We start from the raw sequence: 18,311 nt of genomic DNA, 5'->3' as shown, positions 1-18,311 counted from the left end.
CCAGACTGCCTGGGGTTTCCGTCTCTGCCCCATCTTCTACTAGTCCAGTGATCTTTGGGTAAAATGCCTTGGGTAAAATGCCTTACCTCCCTGAGACTCAGCGTTCTCATCTATAAACTGGGGATGCAGTGGGTTGATGAGCCTGTTGCAAAGGGTGAATGTGAACCTTAGTGCACTGTCGGCCCACGGGGAGCACTCCGTGTATGCTCTGCTTGCTGAAGCTTGAACCCAGCAAACATCTCCTAAACACCCACTTAGGTGGACCATCCCATCTACCCAAGGTCATTCTTGTGCATTCACAGCAGTGTCTCAAGTATACCTGGGAGATGATTAGGTAACATTTATTGAACACATTAGCTCTGGTCTTCATAGCCTTCCTACAGTGTGGGTCTCCCGGGGTCACCCCGAGGAGATTCCATTTGGAGGTGACGAAGGTTTCCCACATTCCGGCCACTCAGGGACTACTTTATCGTGTTCACTAACGGTACCCCTATTTGTTTATTTTTCAATATGCTTTAAATTTATCTCGAAAATTCAACCTGGCTCTAAGACACATTATGAAAAAAAATCATGGGAATGATATACTAGGTATTGTTCAGTTATGCATCAAAATAAAAAGCTATTAAAATCATAAAAGTTCACCACTTTGCCACCTAAAATTATCTTTCATACTGGCAGAGGCATATACAATGCTTGTATCAGGAAACAATGGGTTTTCAGAAAGTACTTCTGTGACAGGGAGGAGAAAATAGTATGTGATAGCACGTAAGGAAAGGAAAGCGGGAGGCGGCCAGTTCTCTCTTGTGAGGACTCGGAGACCTGGCTACGTCTGTCCACCAAAAGGACAGAGATGATGAAGAATGTGAGTGAAGGGCAGGAAGGAGAAGGTGGTCACGAAAGAGCACGGCCATGGAGACTCACCAGAATACAGAATTAAAAATACAGGGATTCCAAAAAGGAGGAGGTGACTTCTTTCCTGAGACATTTGAGAGGCCAGAGATGTTGGAGCGTAGGGAGATAGAGGCAGAAGAGATACAGACTTGTGGAGATCATCCCAGATGGCCTTGACTGTGTTCTCAAAGTAGAGGGCGGGACCAGCAGCAGAGCAGGGGTGGAGAGACAAGGCAACCAGGGGGCTGCGTGCGTGACGTCATTTCACTCAGACTTTGGTTCCACAGTAAGTGTCACACACACGGGGCAGGCTCAGCAGGGGTGGCTACTGCTTCTAGGGAAAGGACGCTGGTGTCGGTCATGGCAAGTGCCCCTACAGAAGTGGTCTGTGGTTGGACAGGACAGAGGTCGAGACTAGAAGCAACTCTCCTGTTACCATAGAAGGGAAGAGACAGGTCTGGCCCTAAGTGCCATCGTTTATCATCAAGAATGATGGAAGAAGGCATTCTTGATGGGGAGATACAGTGCCATTAGGCAATGAGTCCATTTTCCAATGTTTAAGAAAAAAATGGTGAAAAGGCCAATGATGACTCAGACAGAAGATGGTTCTACAAGGAAAGACATATATCCTAAGTTGTGGCTTCTAGCAAGCAGTCGTATTACTTCCCTAACTGCTATGTAGGAAAGGCAGACCTAAATCAAATGGGCATTTGGGGCAATACCGCATTAATATGTGATGTGTCAGCTTAATAGCTGTCCATGTACATACAAATACTTGCAGAATTATGAAGGCATAGGAAACAGAGTGTGAGCATTGGACTGAGGCAGCTACACCATGAGAACCCAGCTAGGACATTAGTCACTGAAACTATAAAATAAGTATAGTAGCGTCTATGCTCAAAGAGGATTTTCGGCAAGGCTGCTGGGTACATGATCCACATACTTATTTATATGGGATCTAAACAAGCTGAACTCACGGAGACAGAGAGTAGAACGGTGGTTACCAGGAGCTGGCGGGTGGGGGCGGGGGGCAGGTACCGGTCAAAGGGTACAAACTTGCATTTGGAAGGTAAGTTCTGGAGATCTAATGCACAGCATAGCGATGGCAGCCAACAGCACGGTCTTCCAGACTTCCAAGTTGCTAAGAGACTAGATCTTAGTTGCTCCCACCACCAAAAAGAAAGGATAATTAGGAGATGCGATGGAAGTGTCAGCTAACACTACAGCGGTCATCATGTTGCAACCTATAAATGCATCGCATCAGCCCAGTGTACATCTTAAACTTGTACAATGTTGTACGTTAAACTTACAGAATTGCTGACTGGTAATAACCCATAGTCCACCAACTTAGGAACGGACACATAAAATATAATGCAATGATAACGTAAAGATGTAAATAAAATAATAATGCATATAATGGAATATTTGGCAATAAAAAGATATGGGGTGATGAATGCTGCAATGTAGCATAACCTTTAAAGCCTTACGCGAAGGGGAAAATGCCATTAAAGACACAAGGTACAGGATTCCATTTATATGAAGTGTCCAGAACGGGCAAATCCACGGGACAGAGAGTAGGTTGGTGGTTGTCTAGGGCTGGGGGAGTTTGGGAGGAATGAGAAGTATAATGAACGCAGGGTTTCTTTTGGGGGTGACGAAAATATTCTAAAACCCAGCGTAGTGACGGCTGCACAACTTTATGGATGTACCACAAAACACTGAACTGCCCGCTCTAAACGGCTGAGTTGTACAGCATGTGAATGATCTCGTGATAAAGCTGTCACATATAAAAACAGACACGAAAAAGACTGGAAGGATTAAGCATGCCGTTGACCAAATGTGTGCTAAGTGTTGGCAAATACGTGTTAGGTGAAGGGGGATTTGTCTGCCTTCTTGAATGCGCCCATGCACTGAGCGCTCCCAAGAGAGCCATGCTGTTCCTCTTTCTGTTCCAGAATTCAGACATCGTCGGAACACTGGAGGGGAAGATGGGCCAGGAGAGATTATGCTCCCAAACAAGGATGCTATCAGGAAGGGTGACTCCACACACACACACACACTCCACATGCACCTTGCAGGAGAGCGTGTAGGGAGACCTTGAAAAGCGCCATGGCGCCGAGCCCAGGGACTGCTGTGCTGTTAAGTCACCTCAGGTTTCGCTGAACTGCATTAACGATAGTGGGTTAACCCAGTTGCGGGGATGATGTTTTCTTTCAGGGTCTTGTCCTCATCCAATTCCAGCACCTTGTGAAAGATGTCTGCTCTGGGAGAGGGAGGTGAACGGTGGCAAGGGGCGAGGTCGCTTCTGAAAGCCCAGTGGGGCCTGGGGACCTGTCCGTGGAGCTCCTGGATGCAGTCAGCGTGACCTCCTCAGCGGACAGTTCGCTGTAATTAGTGGTGTCACGTGACTATCAAAAGAATTAACAATTAAAGAAGCTTCACTTGGATGTGTTGCTAAACATGTCCTGAAGGTTGTTTCTGATGCTGTTTTCATTTAAGAACGATGTTGGTGTGGGGTTGCATTTGGAGTTGAACTTGGGACGGTTGTTAAAGCAGTTTGCGAGCTCGAGCGGTTCTCCTTCGTTCTGTCATTTGGTTGGCGATTTCTGTTTTCATTCTTGGGAAAAGCAACTTTGCTCGCGGCTGGCATGGAAGGGAATAAACCAGATACTGCGTTCCTTTTCTATTTCTGCTGTAACAAATTACCACCAAGTAGCGGCTTCAAGGAACACCCATTTATGACCTCACAGCGACCATGGGGTAGAGGTCTGGGCACAGTGAGACTCACCTGGGTGTCACAAGGCTGAAATCAAGGTTGGCAGCAGGTCTGTATTCTTTACTATTGGCTCTGGGGAAATCCTTTCCAAGCCCGGTCAGGGTGTCAGCAGAATGAATTTCCTTCCCACGCTTTCCATGTGGCCCCACCCCATCCTCAAGCCAATGACAGGTGGAGTCCTTCTCAGGAGTTAGGACTGTCTGAACCAACCTCTGCCTCCTCTCTCCTACTTCCCTCTTCTACTGCTTCTCTTACTCACTCTTCTGCCTGCCTCTTCCACTTTTAAGGGCTCAGGTGATTATTTAGATCCACCTGGAGAATCCAGGATAGTCTCCCTATTTTAACGTCAGTTGATTCATAACTTTACGGTAAACCTTGGATTGCGAGTAACTTGTTTTGCGAGTGTTCCACAAGACGAGCAAACACTTCTAATAAATTTTAACTTGATGAACGAGCGAGGTCTTGTAATATGAGTAGCACGTGTTGCCAAATGTCACATGATCACAACTGAGCCAATGGTTCTTGAAATTTGCTTTGATATACGAGTGCTTTGAGTTACAAGCATGTTTCTAGAACAAATTATGCTTGCAAACCATGGTTTTACTGTATTTGCATTGGCAAAATCTCTGGCTGTGTAAGGCAACATAATCGCAAGTGTAAGACCAGAGGATGGAGGTCATGGGATCAAGGTCAAGATTCTGCCTACAGTATCATGGTGGTTCATTTTAGATGTCAATTTGACTGGGACACAAGGTGCCCAGACATTTGGCCAAATATTGTTCTGGGTGTGTCTGTTAGGGTATTTCTGGGCGAGATTAACATTTGAAATAATAGATGGAATAAAGCAGATTGCCCTCCCCAAAGTCTTGGGGCCTCACCGGATCAATTGAACACCTGAATAGAACAGAAAACCTGAGCAAAAAGGAACTCCTCCTGCCTGACTACTTTGAGCTGGGACACTGGTTTTTCCCCACCTTCAAACTGAAACATCACTCTTAATAGATCTCAAGCCTCCTGGCATTTGGGATAGAATTACAGCATCGGCTCTCCCGGGTCTCCAGCTTGCTGACTACAGACCTTGGGACTTTTCAGCCCCCATAACTGTGGGAGCCAGTTTCTCATTAGCTATAGATATAGACCTATAGTACTGATTCTGTTTCTCTGGAGAGCCCTAGTACAAACGTCTATAAAAGAAAGTCCAAAATTATCACCCACCTTTCACTGGTCCCTAGACTAATCAAGTTCTGGCTCTGTTTTTCCTCTGACCTAATGGTAAAAGCCATCATGCATTTAAAGTCACGTTTTCTGTCTTGCATAGCAATTTTCATTTAGACTCTCTTTTTTATACTGATGTATTCACGTGGTATAAGGAAGATACAGAGGCCAAGTCGTGAGATCCCAGTAAGGTCCCTGCCCACTACCTTCTAGGTCTTTATCTGTAAATGAGAATTCTTTTATCTGTTTTCGGGGATAATGCAAGGCTGAAATGAGGTGATGTGTATGAAACCCTCAGCTCCATATCCTGTGTGTGACAGTTACGGCGAAGCTGGGCAGCTACCAGACAAGAGGAGAGTGAGGCAGAGACTACCTGGAGAGTAAAAACGCAGCAACGGTTGTGACTAACAGTCCTTGGTAAGAGGCACAGGCACAAAATCTGTCATTTTCCATCTCGACTTATTATGTCCACCTTCAGGCTCCTGGCTGGTCAATTTCCTACCAAGGACCTGGTCAAAGGGTTGATCTTCATGAGAACAGGGGAAACCCCAAACAATTGAAACTCCCAACACTCCTGGCTTAATATTTATGGAACAGTTAAATTCCTTCAGCAAGGTTTTTATTCTTTGAGTATGGATGAGCTTTGTGAAGGAGACTAGCGGGATCTGGGTGGATGCAGGAGGAAGGAGGCAGTCCAGAGGTATCGATGGTGGGGTCCCTGTGCCCAACTTCTTCACGAGTCCCCTCCCTCCGTGGCTGGACTTGATGCTCACCAAGGTCAAAAATCTACCTGACACTGTACAACCTTCTCCGACGTTCACTGTCTTGTTCCCAGACAATCTTATATTCAACCTGGAACTCAACCGCTCCGCTGTGAGGGGGGAGGCATGCCTGCTCAGGTACCTCGTGATCCAGTCGTTCACTGGCTAAAAGCTACCTTTCCAACGTACCTACCATATCCTGCATGCCAGGTTCACGGAACAGCCTGCCCGGAACAGATTCTCCGGGACTGCCTCTTCTTGGAGACTGACGAGGCCATTCACGGCTTAAAGTCTCTGAGAACTTGAACAGTAAAGAAACCAGTCTGATTTTGTTTTTTTTCCTTTATTTAGCCAAGAAATCCTTTCGGTGATGCCCCCCAACTCACTCTCAAACTCACAATAAAATCATGGAAAATGCTGGTTTCTCCTGCATTTTAACCTTCTAAAAGTTGGGTACATCTCTTAACCTTTGGGGGCCACGTGGGGACCAGTCATGGCTAATCCCAGATCTATTCCCAATTTTCTCCTCCCTAGCCCACCCTGTTGATGAACACACATGCGTGCATACACACACGTATACATGTGCACATACACATATGGAAATATTGGTTTACACATGGCTTTTCTTGCAGCCAGGGGTAATCACATGATTGCCAGAGTTCTGCTCTGGGGAGTTGTTAAGAAAAGACTATTTTGGTAAAGACTTTGCATCTCTAATGAAAAGGGAGAGACATGTCTCCTGCCCCCTTTTTCTTCTTCCTTTAGACATAGCTGTGATTTTAGAGCTGTGACAAGTCTCACAGCCACAAGAGAAAGGTCAGAGACTCACAGAGGTGCTATCAAATCGGTGAAGCGACAGAAGCGGCCACCCACCTCTCAGCTTCTGGAAATGTGAGAAAAATCAACCTGAGATGTTTAAGCCACATTAATTGCCTTTTTGTTACCTGCAGCAGAAAGCATTCCTTGCTGATACATTGCAAGATGAATTTCATCCCTAGATCCCTGGTTACGGTTTTTCTAACTCTAGAATAATTTTTCTCTCGGATGGGGTGTTTGCCCTTTTGTGATGTAACTTGACCTTTCTCCTTAACTTGTAATTAGGACCAGGCACGGCTGGACTGTCTCATGCTATAAGGTGTCATCCCCATGGACAGCCATGACCTAGACTTGCTCCTCAGATTGCAAACTCTTAAGCTGAAGCCACACTGCACTTTTCATTGTTTGCCTGTTAAACATTTCGAATGGAGATGCAAATAAAATAAGCAATAAAATAAACATTTCGAATTGAGATGCAAAGCCTTGGCCAGGAAACAGCCCTGAATGCTGTTTCAGAGACCACTGAATCAGGGTAAAAAAAAAAAAGTCTTTCTGTGGAGGATAAGCAGGAATACTAAGAAGTAATTAACTCATACCAAGACAAAGGACACTCAGCCTCTTTAGAGGAAGATGAGCTTTGAGATCAGAAAGATCCAGACTCCCAGTTTCTCCTCTGAGTATGTGTTGTCAACCTCTCTGAGCTTATGCTTCCTCATCTGAAACACGGACATGATGATAATCGGCATCACTGAGAGGAAGAAATAGACGCATCCAGAAGTACCCATTTTCTGATGTCTGTCACCTACGAGGCAAGCTGTGATGGCTCGTTGGAGTAGCGGAGATGTCTGCTTGATGTGGTGCCTAACAGCCCAGGTCAAGGGGAAAGGATTGAAGATGAATAAGTGTCTTTTACTTCTAAACCTTGCTGAAGTAAGTCAGAAAGACCCTACGATGGTCGTTTTCAAAGGCTGTCTTTCATTAAAGCTCATACACCCAACAGTGACACTGTTAAAATGGGAATATACTTGGGTTGACGAAAGTAAAGGTCTCAGATATACTTTATGAATATATGGATACCGGTGGAAATTTACGAGGGAATATCTAACTTGAACCTTTGGTAGGTTTCCAGAAACTTGACAAAATAGTGCAAATTGGATTTTTTTTTTCCAAAAGACATTTTTGGGATACCTGGTGAGCAAACTCCTTAGAGAACACTTAAACATAATTCTTCTACTTAATCAGTTGGAATCGTTACTGATGAGGATTCCTTAGGGTGACAAACACTAAAGTGGATGACAAGGAGGTGTGTTATAAGACAACCTACCCAACACAGGGAGGGACTATTTCCTGAGGGGCCACCATGTATCGGGCCTTGCTACCAAGAACTTCCATTTATTATCTCATTTAATTCTTGTAAGTAGAGCTTAGGTATACTTTATGTAAGGGCCATGTTCTTGACTATGTCAAATAATTGAAAATGTGCCTAATTCAAGAGTACTCTTGACAAAGAATGTTATGTCTTCCTCTTTACCAGCTGAGGCAGCACCGAGTGTGGCCAAGGCAGATATAAGGAGCGAACCCTGTCTTTGGCAACAAGAAGAAACGAAATACTGACCCGTGTTGCATTCGACCCAGCATCATAGAAACATGGCGCCGTGGGAAAGAAACCAGTCACAACATACCACCTCCTGTGGGATCCCATTTATGTGAAATGCCCAGAACGGGCAAATCAAAAGAGCCAACGGGTAGACCCGTGGTCTCCTGGGACTGGGCAATTTGGGGAGAAAGTGGGGAATGAGTTCTGATAAACACAGGGCTTCCTTTGAGGATGACAGAAATGTTTCTAGACGTGTGCCCAAGTGAGACTTTACAAATATTTCCCATATTGCATCATTTCAAATCTGCCTAATTCCAACTCATACAGAATGCTGCCACCGTGGACTATCACCAATGCAAAATGAAGGAAGAGATGCTCGAATTCGCACAGCTGATAAGAGGAAGGGCCAGGATTGGAACCCAGCTTTGCTGGCGGGCAGACTTCTTCCTTCCCTTGCAAGATGCTAGCAGCGGCACTGTGCCCTACCACTGGGGGGAAAAGGCGTCTGGCAGCCGCTAATGTTTATGGCACATGTAGTATTTATTTTGTTCGGCGTGGTGCTCCAGGCTTGATATCTGCTACCCTTTGGGGGCATTACCATTATCCCCCTTCTGCAGAGGAGTTATGCAAAGCTCAGAGAGGTAAGACGCCATGTTCAAGGGCTCTCAATTATCAATGGAAACATAACTGAAAACCAGACCTTTTGGACACGGGAGCCAGTGGTCTCGACCCCTGGGCTGCACTCTTGTTAGAACATATCGATCTCCCCAATGAACTGACAGGCACATCCTGAAGATGCATGTCCAGTTGACTCCCTGACAAGCCCAAAAATTAATATTCTGTGAAAACCTTCTAGAGCCCTCTTAACATTCCCTGTATCTTTCCCCTTCCTCCCTAGTCCTTGGGATGTGGATACTGATGTAAATGGCAGCCACACGATGATGCGCATTATTGGAGCATTTTCGGACAATCGGGGCTGGACTCTGATCTGAAATGACTGTGACAAGAGAAAATGAAAACCGCTATGCTAAGGAAGTTTCCATCAAGGGGCACTGGGTATGTTTTTAATCTAATAAAGAATACCTAAGGACAGAGACCTCAGAACGCTTTCTGGAAAGAACTCTAAGATAATGGAGGAGACAAAGACAATTTTTGCTCCAATAAAGGCTCAATTTTCTGACTACCATACAGAGGCAGGTGGTATGAAACACAGGGTTTGAATGTCTCGGGCAGCACAGCAGTTGAAAAGCATGACTTGGAGTCCAATTGTCTTGGCTGTAATTCTTACTCGTGGACTGACGCTGGGTATGTCAGCTGTTATTAGATTTGGTGACGAGCACAGATGAGCCAACATAACAGTGAGCTCAATGAGACAGAAGTTCATCACTGTCTCATGTAAGACACTTCTGGAGAGAGGCAGTCCGGGGCTGCTGTAACATTCCACGGGCAACAGAATCCTGTCCCTGTCTGTCTTTCGCCACCTTCTTAGGACACAGTTTCCACCCTCAAAGCCACCTTGTGAAACACAGCGCCTGCCTGAGGTCTAGCCCCCAAGACCTCATTCCGGCCAGGACAAACGGGCAACCTTCCCAGCCCCCGTGGCCCCCATCTCATCCCGGGAACGTGACAAAATGCCGTGCTTGTAGCTCGCTGGCTGGGACTCTACCACACGGCCACACCTAGCCGCAATACGGTTTTCACGCGGACACAATGACGCTGTCGTACGTTGGGGTTCGTTACTAATGGAGAGAAGAATGGGTGTTGAGGGAGAGGGCTCCGCTCGCCTGGGAAAATTGTTTTCTAACCTCCCTAAGCTTCAGCGTCCTCCCTGGAAACACGGAGATGATCACGTGTCTGTGTGTGGGATACCTATGGTGAGTCAGGGAGACCATGCGCAGGAATCCCTTGGCATAGGGCCTCGTCCCAGCTCCCACTCACGCAGTGCTCACCGCTACCCGCAGCTACATGCTGCTGGACCGTCCTCAGAGGAACAGGCTGGCCGGAGCTCACCCCGAGACTCGCCACAGAGAGGCACTAGCCAATGTCCGTGCTCCTCCAGATCCCAGATGTGCCGTGCACACAGCCCAAACTCTTCATTTCCTCCTCTGGGCGGGTTTTCTTAACCTTGGGAGTGCCGACCTCTTGAGCCCAATAATCCTTCATTGGGGGCTTGTCCTGTGCGCTACGTTCAGCAGCATCCCTGGCCTCTACCCGCTAGATGCCAGTGGCGCTCTCCCCTCCCTTAGTGGGGTGACCCAACGTGTCTGGGGGCTGGGAAGAAGGTAAGTCGTCTGCAGGTGAATCACTGCTCTGTAGTGTCTGAATCCACATGACGTGCCTCAGCAATAGCCTAGGTCCCTTGGATTATCTCTTTTAAGTGGATGGGTCGACATTTCAAGTTAAAACATGTCAAAGGCACTTTCCCAAACCGGTAGAAATCCAACCAGCCATTCTTGAATGGTGCATCACACACAGGAAGCACCTAGTTAACTTAATTTCCTGTACGTAAGTTACTGTGCAAGTCCTCCCCTCTAACCCTGGCTGAGAACCCTCGTGTGAGCCGACGTGCACAGAATCTCCTTAGCAGGAGAGGGGGCGAGATCACAGAAGTGGGGAGAAACGCAGAGGGACAGATGGCCAGCAGCTCACTGAGTCTAGCTTTGACGGCCCAGGGGACAGACCCTCCATCAATCTGGATAGAGACCTTTCTCAAAGACACAGAGGCCAACCACAGAGTCAGGAGCCCTGCCCTGTCCTCCCCACCGAGACGGTCTCTGGGTTAGCGGCCCCTCCCAACCACAAACACAGCGGATACAAACTGCGACATGCTGAACACAAGCAGAAATCCGGAACAAGAAGAAAACACTGAAAATCCCCCAAACCAAACTTGTGAGCAATCTTTGAAAAGAGCCAGTCTTCTGAATAATAAAATAGCTTTGGGTACTATGCTTGGCTTGAAAAAAAGATGCAGCCATAATTACAGCGAGAAAGCTGTGAGTCTATTAAAATTTTTTTCTTTGATACTGGAAAACTCAATTCATGACCTATATTTTATAAAACATATACTTGAAAGGGATTTTATACGCCCTCTTCCCATGGAGCTCAGAATATTAAATCTATTCCATTTACTTATGAAGGGAGGTGGTTCTATACATAAATTACTCAGGGCTTCTCTTAGTCTACTGTCCATGTATTAAGGTGAAGGGATTCACAAGTATTTGTACAGACGGATGGAAACAGCATTCTGCCCTCTGCCCTTGGAAGGGACGGTGTTCTTAGCACAATGGTGCTGCAGTAAAAGCTGGTTTATCAAGCTCTCTGCTGATTATAAATCTTTTCTAACTGACATTTGTAGACTATCTTGACTGATGGTCTCGCATGCCTTATGAATCTTTGAGGAGAGTCCTCCCTGAGCCTCCCCGAAACTACCACTAGGGGGGGGATCTGGCACTGTTTGAGGAGGCTCCCGCCAGTAACTAAGGGTTGCTCTGAGTTACCTGACCGGCGAGGCTATAATAAAACCACTTTCCTTCTTCCCTCTTTCTCCTTCATCTACACACACACACACACACACACACACACACACACACACACACACCTCTACACACGTGTGAATGCACCCAGATATATACTCACATATGCATGTAAGGAAATATTCTTTAGGCTCAGGGCGGCAGATTTGAAATGATCTTAACCTTTCCAAGGATGACGTAAAGGACAGTGGGTGTTGCAGACAGAGAGAAGACCAAAGGGCACAGGAGTTAGTCTGAATTTGAACCCCAGCTTTATCACCCATTGGCTGTGTGACTTTGGGGAAGGAAACCTAACCTCCCTGAACTTCTCCTTCCTCAGTTGAAAAAGGACTGGAAGGATTTCGTCGAGAGACAAGTGTAGAACCTAGACCAGTATCCAGTGCTAGAAAAATTACCCTGGTGGCTTGCACTGCTTCCTTAACCAGGGGCAGGGACCATCTCCCTCTCTCATTCCTAAGGAGATCCTCCCAGGGGCTCCTGCCTTTTTCTCCTGTGCGGGAGTCTGCAGACTCTATGGAGTCAGGGTCCGTGTTTGTTCCGTGCACCCCCTGTTCCAACGTCATGCTTCCCGAGCAGCAGCATATTCTCATACCTAACAGGCACTCCAGAAATATTTGTTGGAGTAATGAAGAAATTGCCAATAAAGACAATGTTTATTTAAAAATCAAATAAAAAGGGAAGCTTGTAGTGACTCACACTTTCCGCCATTTGGGGCTATTTGGTCATTGCATGAAATGTACATGAGTGGCTACTGTGTGTCTGGAACTCTGCTAAGTGAGGGAAAGGGAGAAAGAGAAGATAATCTGGTCCCCCTGGTCTTGAGCTTACGCTTTAGAAAGAACACTGAAGGTAAAATCTAGTTCGTACTTTCAGAAAATTTATCAACCTATTAAGGTTTATACTAATACCATAATTCCTCAATGCACAGATGGCATCAGTTATAGTAATCCAGTACCATAAAATGAATCAATATCTAGCATTCCCCCATCCATCATGGGCTCACCACAAAATCTTACATGACCTCTCCATCCCCACTGTGCCCACCCCATCCAGGCCACAGTGCCCTCGAGTCTGGAATGCTGAAATACTCCTGGTTGACTGACGGCTTCTTCTACATGGACTAGCTCAGGTCCTCTTGTAACAGTAAAATCATATTTTTGCTACTGTCCTCCTTAAACCACCACTAAACTTAAAATATAACCAAAACATTTGGAACTCCAATCCAGGGTTCTATAAACCTTTCCTGTAAAGGGTGAAGTAAAAAATACATATATATATTTAAAAATATGTAAAAATATTTTATTTATTTTTTTAAATGTTTTTTTTTTTTGAGGGGGGAGGGTAGGGGAAGAGAGAGGGGGACAGAGGGTCCAAAGCTGGCTTTGCACTGACAGCAGAGAGCCCGATGCGGGGCTCAAACTCACGAACCATGAAATTATGACCTGAGCCAAAGGTGGACGCTTAACCGACTGAGCCACCCAGGAGCTCCTTAAAATATTTTGAATATGTTCCATTTTTAAAAAATACACCTGGGGCGCCTGGGTGGCTCAGTCCATTAAGTATCTAACTATTGATTTCAGCTCAAGTCATGATCTCAGCAGTTTGTGGGATTCAGCCCATGTCGGGCTCTGTACTGACCGTGCAGAGCCTGCTTGGGATTCTCCCTGATTTATTTATTTGACTTTGTGGGACATACCATCTGTGTCTCAACTTTTCAAGTCTAACAGCAGCTCGTGAAAACAGCCACAGTCAAAGGCTGAAACAAATGGGCACAGTTGTGTTCCAATAAAGTTTTATTAAGAAAACAAAACAGGCAGCGGGACAGCTTTGGCTCATGGCCCAAGGTTGGTGACTTGTGTTCTGATCTCATGCTTCCCTCTCTCCTTGAACTCAACGGCCAGTTTTCTTGCTGACATTCTTCCACCATACTGGTCTCTTTTCTGTCCCTCCATCTGTCCTTCCTGCCTCAGACCTTTCTACTTTCTGATCCCTCTGCCTGGAACATGCCGGCTCGATACCTTTACATGGTGGGCTCTTTTGTTTTCAGTGGTCTCAGGTCAAATGTCGTCTCGTGAGAGAGTCCTTGCTTGACCTCACCTTCATTCTATCACCTCATCTTGTCTTTTTTTTTTTTTTATCCAAATTACTTAAATGATCTTCTTGGTCTCCTTGTTAATTACTCTTCTCTTCCCAGTAAAATGCAAATGTCTCAAGAGTAGAATCCTGAATATTCTTGGCCACTACTCTATCACTAGCACCTAGACCATATCTGATTCATAGAAGCTGCCCAATAAATACTTGTTGAATGGTTTAGCTGAAGATAATGGTCAGCAGGAATGACTCTGAAGAAAGAGCTTCTCTGAAACTGTAACTGTTTAATGCCCTTGTGGATGTGTTCCTCGGCTTTACTCATCTGTAGCACTAAAAACTCCTGGGCTATTCTGAGCGAATCCTTTGGTATGAGGGTTGGATTTCAAGGCTGTGGCATTCCCCACGCTCTGTGCCATAAAAACTTGAAGACACTCTCATTTTTCTTTTGCAGCTCTCAACTTTCACCCAATTTCCATTTGGGCCAAAAACTCTGGTCAGATTTATTCTTTCTCAAGGTTGTGGAACGATCCCTAAGTTTCTGAAGCTACTGAGGCTTCTTTCCCCTCCCTTCACTTCCAAGTATTATTTCTTTATTAATTAAGTTTGTAATTGTAACCGGGGTGAGGAGGACTCCCGGTTCAAGTAGGAAGTACATCCAACGAATCAGTGGGGCATGACTGGCGAGTGTTTGTTTTTACGAGGATACGAGCGCCATGGCCAGGGAAGCCAGATCCCTCCAGTTCGCCAGGTTATCCTCAGTGCCTAGAGTGTGCAGATCTGATGTGAAGGAGTTGGAGTATGGGGGGCTGGCAGTGGGGAGACAGACACGCAAGGGTGGCCAGGAACAAAGCAAAGCCTTCCTTATTAGAGAGAATTGTGACTCAAGAAACAAAGTGGGGTCTGCCTCTTGAACTGGTCTCCAACCCCATGGACTCATACAGGAAATTAGGTGGAGAGAGGGCTAGGAATAAAAACGCAAAGAGTGTTTTTCAAGGTTGCCCACATTAAAGATGAGACACACAATGTTAGTGGTTGGGTATGCTTGTGACAGAATGAAGGGGTCCAGGCATTCTCCTGTGTCTCACATGGCCTTACGGTATCGTGAAGGCTCCAGCGGACCAGCAGCACTGGGTCTAATATGTGCAGTGGTGTCCATCAGAGAGGGGCCTGGGCATAAAGGAGGGAAAACTTAGTGGCTACAACGAGGTTGTTGATGGGCTTGGTTTGGAGCCCCTGTAAGGTATCACCAGGGCTCCCCAGACATGGTTAGGAGCAACTTGACAGGATTCAGTTTCTTGAGTAGCTACACTTTATTTCTAGAAGCTGCCCTTTGGGAAGATGTCTCTGGATTATATAACTCATAAATTTTGTTTTACGGTCAACTGCACCGGAGTGATCTGTGCCATAATTCAAGGGCTGCCTGATGCCATCTGAACGACACTGCAGCACATTAATGACATCTTTTCCGGGAACTTTCCCTCAGCTAAGACTCCAATGGCAGCTCCAGGAGAGAGAACAGGATCCACAATTTTAGTCCTCTTCCTTGAACACAGAAACCAGGGAGGGTTCTAGAGCAGAGTAGCTCAGGACCTACTGATAGAGCCAGTGAAGTGACCACTAAAGCTTGGAGACATTAGGTATAATCCAGAAAAGCAAATAAACAGAAATGCCCACCAGCATGTTCAAATGCAAAAGAAAGACTAACGTTGTACCCTCATGCATGAGCTTGGCCAAGATACAGAGATGATCCTGTGATTAGAAGCACCACCCTAACATACACCCAAATGTCACGAGCACATCCTCTATCCTGTCCATCCCACTTCAACGGGTTTATCCTCGAGAATTGTCATGCGCAGAGGAAGAGACACGTTCTCTCCCGAAGATCTGATTCTAAGCATGGAAGAGTGGAGAAACTGAAATCAATAGAGAATGGTTAACTACATGATGGCAGATCCAGACAGTGGCTGTTTAAAACGACGACGCAGCCTGACTTTTATTGATTTACGAAGAAGTCCATAGGACCCTGTGGAGGGAAGAAAGTGGGTTACAGAGAGGAACGCATGGCTCCGTTTCTACAAAATTGTGTCGAGCATCCCTGTGTGTAGACATGCCCAGACAGAGCCCTGGAACTATGCTCACCAACATGGAAGCGGTGCTGTTCTCTGGATGGTGAGATTTGAGGGTGACTGGACTTTTTTACTTAAAAAAAAATGCTGAACAAAAGCTGAATTGCTTTGTTTTTTTTTTTTTTTTTTTTTAAATTTTTTTTTAACGTTTATTTATTTTTGAGACAGAGAGACAGAGCATGAACGGGGGAGGGTCAGAGAGAGGGAGACACAGAATCTGAAACAGGCTCCAGGCTCTGAGCTGTCAGCACAGAGCCCGACGCGGGGCTCGAACTCACAGACCGCGAGATTGTGACCTGAGCCGAAGTCGGCCGCTTAACCGACTGAGCCACCCAGGCGCCCCTGTTTTTTTTTTTAAAGAAACACATCGCCTTAAGAAAACAAGCAAAAAATCCCAATAGTCACATGCCCAATATTCCAGAGCCCATAGGATTGGCTGGGGTAGTTGAGGCTGGGAGAACTCACCAAGTGAAAGTCCGAAAATACCAATGAAGGACAACACGACAGTTTGGCGGGCAGAGAAGCCAAACATGGCACTCACTACGGCATATAAACAGGGGGCCGGAAGGGGCTTTACCACCAGGTCATACCGACAAGCTGAGGATTTGCACTGAGCCAGGTCTCAGATACCCACTATCAGATGTCAAAACCACCTTGCTGTAGCCCAAGCTGTTTGGGAAATACCAACTGTCGAGGGGAGCTGAGCTCTCAGGACAGACATCTGCTCCAAAGGCCAACTGATGGGATGTTTTTCCTCATGTCTGTCACAGTTAGATTTCAAACAAAATTCTTTTTGTAGTTTATTTATTTTAGAGAAAGGGAGTGTGTGAGAAAGAACAGGGGAGGGGCAGAGAGTGAGAGAGAGAAAGAGAATCCTGAGCAGGCTCCGCACCATCAGCACAGAGCCCGCTGTGGGGCTCGTTGCCACAAACCACGAGATCACGACCTGAGACAAAAATCAAGAGTGGGACGCTTAACCGACGGAGCCACCCAGGTGCCCCTGGATTTTTTAAAAATAAAAGTGAGCCTCAAATAACAGAAACTGAGGTGGACCCCAGAGGAAAAATAACCGACAAAGGGAGGCTGGCCTGCGCCCCTCTGGAATAAGCATCCGCGGAGCTTCCCACGTTTCAGTTCGTACTTATAGCCAGGCCCCCTACCTGGCTGTGCCAACCCGGAGGGAACGAGCCGTGCCTGACGGGTCCGCAACTGTACCCTCAGAGCTAAGAATGATGCTGGCACACAGTAGGTGCTCAGTAACAATACTGGATGGCAAGAAAAGCAGCGAAAGAGGGAGGAGAGGGAGCCCCAGGGCGGGCAAGGGCACTGGCGCTCTCACAAGTCAGTAGGGGATGTAGCTGCTAATCTCTACATTTCTTCAACTGCCAGGAGGACACATCTCAGCCCCAGTTTTCTCTCAGGAGTCAGAACACGCACCTCCAGGCCCTGACCCCTAATTAAAGAGAAAGGTCAACATCATTTGTCCTCCTTGGTCGTGTCGTTTAGGGACTAAGCGAAATCTTCCCATTACCTCCCTCCCCCGACATCCCTCAAAGCTGATCCATCTGTCCAGGGGTGGGTGCTGTTCTCCGGGCTGCCCCCGCTCATTGGGCGTGTTCAGGGTGGCCGAAAGCATGGAGGGAAGAACATAGCTGAGGCCAGCCCAACAGCCAGCTCCCGTATCTTGTTGGTTGGAAGGCTGCCCCTGAGCTTCTGGAACCTGGTTTGCCCATGTTCATGAGTGGCCAAAGGGACCAGGGAATTAAAGTCCCTCTGGGTATAGTTCGTGACCAATATCTGATGGGCGTGTGGGGATGCGTACTAACCGGGCCCCTGGGTGGGAATGACTCTAATGTGTGTGTTTTATGCATTTTACGGGCCCCCCAACCTAAAGGTTCAAGCTCACAATTGCCCACCCTGGTAGCTGGCTTCAGGGGGCACCTCGAGTTGGCCAACTTCCCTTACCTGGAACACTCCTCCCCTGCTGTCCTTCACCTCAGGTCAACCCCAAGCTCTCAATCCTCATCTCAGGGTCTCGTGGTTGGCCCTTCTCAAAGGTGCCCAGAACACTACTGGTGGCAAAACAGGGGAGAGTTGGTACCAATAGGCACTGGGGGCCCTGGCAAGTGTGCCCTCCAGGAACTTCAAGGCTCTCAGCCCTCTATCCCCACTCACGAGGTCTTGGCATGCCCTGGGCATTCAGAAAACCAGGCTCACGCAGAGCTCTGGCTGGCCCCACAGAACAGCCGGGCCCAGGCCTGGGTCCCATAAATCAATGCCTTGTGGCTCCACGAAAGGAATAGCTCATAATTTGAGAAGTTCAAAGACCATTATTTTCTGTTGATCTTTCCTCATCCAGTACTGATTCCCCAAAACAATACCCTGGAGTTTAGTGCTGAGCAGCTGGAAATGGTCTCCTGTCTGCACACCCAGATAAATATGGGTGACCTTCCTCCATGACAGATTGGTGTCGATGGCATATCCAGGTACACTGGAACATGAAAA

General features: G+C 46.8%; 1 protein-coding gene and 1 long non-coding RNA gene across 6 annotated transcripts in view; one reads left to right on the top strand and one right to left on the bottom strand.

Moving 5' to 3' along the window:
- The window catches only part of CDH13 (cadherin 13), a 1,089,618-nt gene that overhangs the window by 365,856 nt on the left and 705,451 nt on the right, over window positions 1-18,311 (bottom strand). Inside the window, exon 1 of one of the 3 annotated variants that reach the window (XM_078439090.2) lies at window positions 2,963-3,133. The exons of the other annotated variants lie outside the window; for them this stretch is intronic. Coding sequence (XP_078295216.1) covers window positions 2,963-3,002 — 40 coding nt within the window. The 5' untranslated portion in view covers window positions 3,003-3,133. Of the gene's footprint in view, window positions 1-2,962; window positions 3,134-18,311 lie in introns of those variants that run through there. 3 annotated transcript variants of the gene reach the window in all.
- On the top strand, window positions 3,634-9,152 carry LOC132690078 (uncharacterized). Of its 3 annotated transcripts, XR_013552576.2 has the most exons (4): window positions 3,639-3,716; window positions 5,203-5,299; window positions 7,994-8,697; window positions 8,955-9,152. It is a non-coding gene; the product is annotated as an uncharacterized LOC132690078 (long non-coding RNA). The 3 variants fall into 3 exon arrangements; XR_009615227.3 differs by having other exon boundaries at window positions 3,634-3,716; window positions 7,994-9,152; XR_013552574.2 differs by having other exon boundaries at window positions 3,669-3,716; window positions 5,181-5,299; window positions 7,994-9,152.

Source organism: Panthera onca, chromosome E2, assembly GCF_046562875.1.
Source record: "Panthera onca isolate mPanOnc1 chromosome E2, mPanOnc1 haplotype 2, whole genome shotgun sequence".
In the NCBI taxonomy this organism is placed as follows: domain Eukaryota; kingdom Metazoa; phylum Chordata; class Mammalia; order Carnivora; family Felidae; genus Panthera; species Panthera onca.
This window is presented reverse-complemented; position numbering and strand designations above follow the sequence as displayed.